Source organism: Sceloporus undulatus, chromosome 2 (genome assembly GCF_019175285.1).
Source record: "Sceloporus undulatus isolate JIND9_A2432 ecotype Alabama chromosome 2, SceUnd_v1.1, whole genome shotgun sequence".
NCBI lineage: Eukaryota > Metazoa > Chordata > Lepidosauria > Squamata > Phrynosomatidae > Sceloporus > Sceloporus undulatus.
In genome coordinates this window covers 113,595,707-113,602,183 of record NC_056523.1, presented here as the reverse complement: position 1 = coordinate 113,602,183, position 6,477 = coordinate 113,595,707, and the positions used below count along the sequence as shown (strand labels likewise).

Below are 6,477 nucleotides of genomic sequence, written 5' to 3'. Positions count from 1 at the left end.
TACTCGAAATTTTACTTTTATGAAGGACCCACACCACAGAATATTTGTTTTTTTTTTTTTATAAATATTTTTATTGAGTGTAGATGAAAGTTTACAAACACGTTCTTTGTTATTATTTATCATCACCAGTCTCATATATCATCTTATTTACAGAGGAAAAACGCAAAAACAAACAAAGAAAGGAAAAAAAAAATAATAATCCCAGACATCCTATATACTAATAATAATAATAATAAAAAAAAAAACCCTCCTTCCCCTATAATATTTTCGCTTGACATACATTCGAGCTTTTTCTCCAAAGCATTTCTTTACCTATAGCAGAATCTTCATCTGCTTCTTCACATTACCAACCTGCGTTTCATTAATAGATACAATGTATATAATTATTCACTATGGACCCATGCTTAATTTCTTCTATTGTTCATTCTAGTTGATCTAACTTGAACAAATTATGAACTTGGTAATTAATTGGGATGTAAAATATTACATATAATATTTGAAGCTCTGGCCGTAGACCATGTGATCCTCCGAGGAGAATATTCTTTATAAAGATGATAAAGCTAGAAATAAAGTGATAATGTATATTTGTATATATATATGTTTTATATGTATAACCCCCATTCTTTCTGATTTTAGGGATTACTGTACCATTCATCTTCTTCTTATCCATTCATAATTTATTTATATTTTATAACTCTTTACTTCATTAAGATGTCTGCATTTATGACCAATGTTTTTCACAAAAAAGTCTAAAATTATTCCAATCATTATTTATTTTTTCAGTGTCGTTTCCCCTTATAATATTTGTTAACCTATCTAATTCCACCATTTCTATAGATTTTTTCAACCAATCATCTATTGAGGGGGTTTCTTTATTTTTCCACATTTTTGCGTAAACAATTCTTGCAGCTGTAATTAAATACAACAAAATCTTCAAATGTTTCCTTTCTTCTTTGCTTTCCAAAATACTTAATAGAAATATTTCTGGTTTAAATTGAATTTGGATGCCGAGAATTTTCTGCATACAATTATGTACTGCCTTCCAATATTTATTTACTTTGGTGCAAGTCCACCACATGTGATATAATGAACCAATCCTTTTATTACATTTCCAACAGTTTCCCTTCCCTTTTTTATTCATTTTAGCCAATTTACTGGGTGAAAAATACCAACGATGTGTCATTTTAAATATATTTTCTTTTATATCCATTGAGGCGGTAAATTTAATATCGTTGCACCAAAGCCTTTCCCAATTTTCCAAATTCAAAGAGCGCCCTATGTTACTTGCCCATTTTAAAGTGGATTCTTTTATAACCTCCTCCTCTAATTCTCTTTCTAGAAGTAGTGAGTATAATTTAGATATTTTCGATTTCTTTGTTTTGAAAATAATTTTATCTAATTCATTTTCCAATTTTGAGATCCCTTTGTCTTTAATGTCTATTTTAAACCTCTCCTTAAGTTGTCTGTAAGGAAACCAAGAACACATATAATTATTTTCCCGTAATTCTTCAACTGATCGTATCTCAGGTTCTTGATCATCCCATTTTAATAAATCTGAGTATCTTAATGGAGTATCTTCCTTTGAGACTATCTCAATTTTCCATGCTTCTTGGGGTGATATCCAAATTGGAATCTTAGTGTAAAATTTTGCCTTTACTTTTTCCCATACTAACAATAATGATTTCCTAATGATATGATTTTCAAATTGTTTATTTGCATTTACTCTATTATAAGCTAAATACCCGTGCCATCCAAATATTTTGTTAAAACCTTCCAAATTTAACATTTTTTTATCTGTTAAAGAAATCCAATCTATAACCCATATAAAGGCACACGCAAAATAAAGATATTTAAGATCTGGAACACCAAAACCACCTCTATTTTTTGAATCCTTCATCACTTTCCATTTTATTCTTGGTTTCTTCCCTCCCCATATGAATTTCGAGATTTCTGTTTCCCATGGTTTGAATATTCTATCATTCTGTATGATTGGAATGTTTTGAAATAAGAAATTTAATTTAGGTAATATAGACATTTTAATTGCCGAAATCCTACCCATCAATGATAAATTAAGATTTTTCCACCTTTGTAAGTCTTCCCTTATTCTTTTCCATGTTGTTTCGTAGTTGTTATCAAATAATTCTGAATTCTTCCCTGATAATATTATTCCTAAATATTTAACCTTTTTATTGGGTAAACATCCTATATCCTTCTGTATTTTTTCTATTTCTATTTTAGACATATTTATTGGCAAAAAGTTGGATTTTATTTTATTTACCTTTAGTCCCGCGAACTTCCAAAATTCTTCCATCTCCATCATTATTTTCTGTATACTTTCTCTGGGTTCTTCTACTATTAAGGCCAGATCGTCAGCATATGCTCGTACTTTGTATTCTATATTTCTAATCTTTGTTCCTCGAATTTCTTTATTGTTACGAATTTTGTTAAGAAGTACTTCCATACATAAAATAAATAATAAAGGAGAAAGAGGACATCCCTGTCTCGTTCCTTTCATAATTTTACAGTAGTCTGATAATTCCCCATTAATTATAATTTGAGCTGATTGCTTTGAATATATTGTTTTGATCCATTTTACAAAATTTGGGCCCGCATCTATAATTTCCAATATCTTAAACATAAAATTCCAATTGATTGAGTCAAATGCTTTCTCGATGTCCAAAAATAAAATTGCTGCTTTTGTACTAGGGTTTTTTTCATAATATTCCACCATGTCTATCATTGTTCTTAAATTTTGTCTCATGTGCCTATTGGGTAAAAATCCGGTTTGGTCGTCTTTTATAAAATCCTGTAAAATTTTTCTTAATCTTTTTGCCAATATTGATGTGAAAAGTTTGTAATCTAAGTTCAACAAGGATATGGGCCTATAATTTTGAGGTTCCGTTAAATCTTTATCCGGTTTAGGAAGTAGAGTTATGAAAGCATTTGACCACGACTCCGGGGTTCCATTATTCTTAATATCATTAAAAGTTATATAGATCAAATTAGATAATTCTTCCTGTAATTTTTTTATAATAAACTGCTGTGAATCCGTCTGGTCCCGGGGCTTTCCCTTGTTTCATTTCCTTGATTCCTTCCAATATCTCCATCATTGTAATATTAGAGTTTAAATATTCTTTCTGCTGATTGGTTAATGTGTTTAAACCATGATTATGCAAATAAATTTCACACTTTCTTTCCCAATTTTTGTTGGCTTCCTTCTCATGATATAGTTTATTAAAGAAGTTTATAAATATTTTTTGAATCCTCTTTGAATTTGTTACTATTTCTTTACCATCTTTCATTTTCAAAATCGCTTTTTTTTCTCGTTCCTTCCTCAATTTATATGCTAATAATTTCCCAGATTTATTTCCCCCTTCAAATTCTTTTTGTTTCAGTCTTTGTAATTTTTTCCCAATTTGCTCTGTTATTACTTCCCCCAACTGGTCCCTCAATAATTTAATTTGTTCTAAAATTTTGCTGTTTGCGAGATCTTTACTCAATTCTATTTCTTTCATTCGAATTTGTTGGTTTATAAATTCATATTTTTTTCTTTTTTCTTTATTCCATTCTGCATTTTTTTGAATAAAAAACCCACGCATCACAGCCTTAGATGCCTCCCAGACTATTTGAATATTGGTACCCTTATCTAAATTCTCTGCACAATAATTTCTTAGATACTCCTTTGCTTGAGAAGCAATTTTTTCGTTACTTAATAAAAATTCATTAAGTCTCCAGGATCTTTTTTTCTTTTCCCCCTTAAGTTTCAATATTATTGGATTATGATCCGAAATTTTTTTTGCTCTTATCTCTGTCTCTAATACTTCACTCATTACTCCTGCTGATACCAAAAAAAAGTCAATTCTAGAGTTGGATTTGTGTACTTCTGAAAAATACGTATATTCCCTAGATGTTCCATTCAATAATCTCCATGGATCAATTAAAGTCAGTAGTTCAGACATCTTAAAGAAGGAAAGAGGTAATTTGCCCTGATTTTTCTTTATAGATTTCTTTTTGATTGATTCCCTATCCACAGATGGATTTATTACCCCGTTCCAATCCCCAAAGCATATATAATTTTCATATTCCAATTGAATTAATTTGTTTGTAAGTTCCTTATAAAAGTTGGCTTTATTTTCAAGAGGCCCATAAACGTTCAGTAAAAAGAAACATTTTCCATCTAATTGAATTTCAACCCCTATATATCTTCCTCCCTCGTCATTGATTATTTCTTTGGCTTGGATCTGATTGGAGATATAGATTGCTACACCACTTTTTTTTTTTTTTGTTTTAGCAGAAACAAACAATTGGCCTAGTTTATGATTAGTCAAATATTTCACATCTTTTTTTCTAATATGAGTTTCCTGGATACCACATATTTGCACCTTCTCTTTTTCCAGTATGTGAAAAATCTGCCTTCTTTTATGAGCTGAGTTTAGTCCGCGTACATTCCAAGATAATATTGTGGTCATAATTATTTAGCCTATGTACAATTCTTCAGAGTATAAGCCAATTGATGGTTCCCAAAATTTATTCACTCCAATTAATTCCAAATCTTCTTCAACCGAAATACTTAACCCTCCCGCTGCACCGCTCTGAAGTTCCCCCTCCTCTTCATCCACCTCGTCTGTGTTCATCTTATCTTCTGTCACCTCTGTCTTGTTTTCTTCATCCTGTTTATTTGCATTATTCTTTGGATTTTTTTGCTCTTTACTCCGTCCTTTTATGAAGGACCCACACCACAGAATATTTGGTGGGGGAGAGTTATGATTGGCATCTTGATTGTAAGCCGCTCTGATAGCCTTTAGGGCTGAAGGGTGGGGTATAAATACCATAAATAAATAAATATAAATAAATAAATTGTTTGGCCTATATAAAAGTGAAAAGCTTTCTAACTCTCAAGTGGGGAACAACCCTTGAAATAAGGGGCCTCTGCCAGCCTTATTTAGGGACAATTTTTCTCATCCTCAAATAAGTGGCAGCGCATATAATACCTTGCACCCCTAGCTCCAGCTGATGCAGACAAAGCACTACCTCTCCGGACAAAGTGAGTCTTGCTATAGGGATTTATGCTTTAAATACAACAACTATTTTGTAAAGCAGTACTGTTGACTGTTCTGCAGTAGCATACCCTAGTTTGTTAATTTTTACACTTGAGTTTCAAGTGCCTGATGTCATATGGCTAAAACAGAGTTTTTGTAATTCTAGGGAGACTGCCTTTTACAACTGTTCTTTTTTCCCCTGTATATTTTAGCTACTATTTATGCTCCCAGAAGAAAAGGACAGCTGTCAGCAGACATCTGCATGGAAACCATAGGCGAGGAGATCTCTGAGCTTCGTCAGATGAAGAAAGGTGTATTCCAGAGGGTGGTAGCGATCTTCATCCATTATTGTGATGTCAATGGGGAACCAGTTGAGGATGACTACATCTGAATGGATCAGGCTGCTGGCTTTCAGCCTTTCCTAGCTTTTGACTGGCATTAACAGTGGAGAAAAAGCACTGAGTGCTTGCGTACACCAAGAAGTCTTGGAATTTGTGTGGTTCACATTTGCCCAGTGCTGCTGGAATAGTTTGTAGTAAACGTAAAATGAGACATTGAATTGTATGTAGAGGACTCTACACAGGGGGGAAAGAACTTTCTTAAAGTTGACTTTATTTCATGTCTATATTATGAAATTTAATTTAAGTTCCATTTTAATGAAGGCAATTATGTCAAGGGAGAAAAAGTTTGAACTTCTTAGCTAATATGATTCATAGCAGTATTTTTGTTGGTTTGCCACAAGCAAATCCCCCACGTGCTATGTTCAGGACCCACAAGAAGTCTTTTAAACTGTGCCTTTTTTCCCCCTCTTGAGTATCTAAGAGTACATTTTGAGTAAATCTGCTGAACAGACTTTTGAGTTGTGTGCATTTTTGAAGAAAAAGTAAATTGAAGGTGCTAAACCAGTGAAGAATGACAGAAGTGGGAGGAGCAGCCATGTGAATGATCTATAAAAACTGTTATTGGAGGATTTTTGTTTTGTTTTGTTTTTTAAAAATGCAAAGTAAGACCAACCTTTGATTTCAGAATCTGTTAAATTAAAACCTTGTGAGTCAGGGTGAGCACGATTAATAACAAAAAGCAATAAATTTAAATATATTTTCTGTTTCAGTTTCCTCCTTCGGTAGTATATTGATTTCTAAAAAGATGCAAGTGTATTATGGAAAGCTCAGTAAATGTAGACCTGCAATTTCCATGTTTGGCTGCTAATGTTACTTCTGCCTGAATTCTGTAATGCTCATTGTGCCTCTAAATGGCTGATCTGCACAGAGTGCATTTCCACAAAGCCCTTTTCTAGGAAATAATAAATCAGTGTAGCTGTTAACATACTCTTCTGATGGGGACATAAAAATCTGGTGAAACAAAAATAATAAATCCTGTTATAAGAATGTGGAAACTTCTAACTTAAAATCATAGCCCCAGTTATTGCCACCAGTTT

At 32.4% G+C, this 6,477-nt stretch overlaps 1 protein-coding gene across 8 annotated transcripts in view; it reads left to right on the top strand.

Annotated features, from left to right (window-relative positions):
• Positions 1-6,149, top strand: part of FBXO38 (F-box protein 38) — a 44,839-nt gene extending 38,690 nt beyond the window's left edge. For all 8 annotated transcript variants that reach the window (XM_042449060.1, XM_042449062.1, XM_042449061.1 and 5 more), the window contains one exon: positions 5,252-6,149. In XM_042449060.1, the coding sequence (XP_042304994.1) occupies positions 5,252-5,430 (179 nt within the window). In that variant the 3' untranslated portion in view covers positions 5,431-6,149. The remainder of the gene's footprint in view (positions 1-5,251) is intronic.
• The last annotated feature ends 328 nt before the right edge of the window (positions 6,150-6,477 follow it).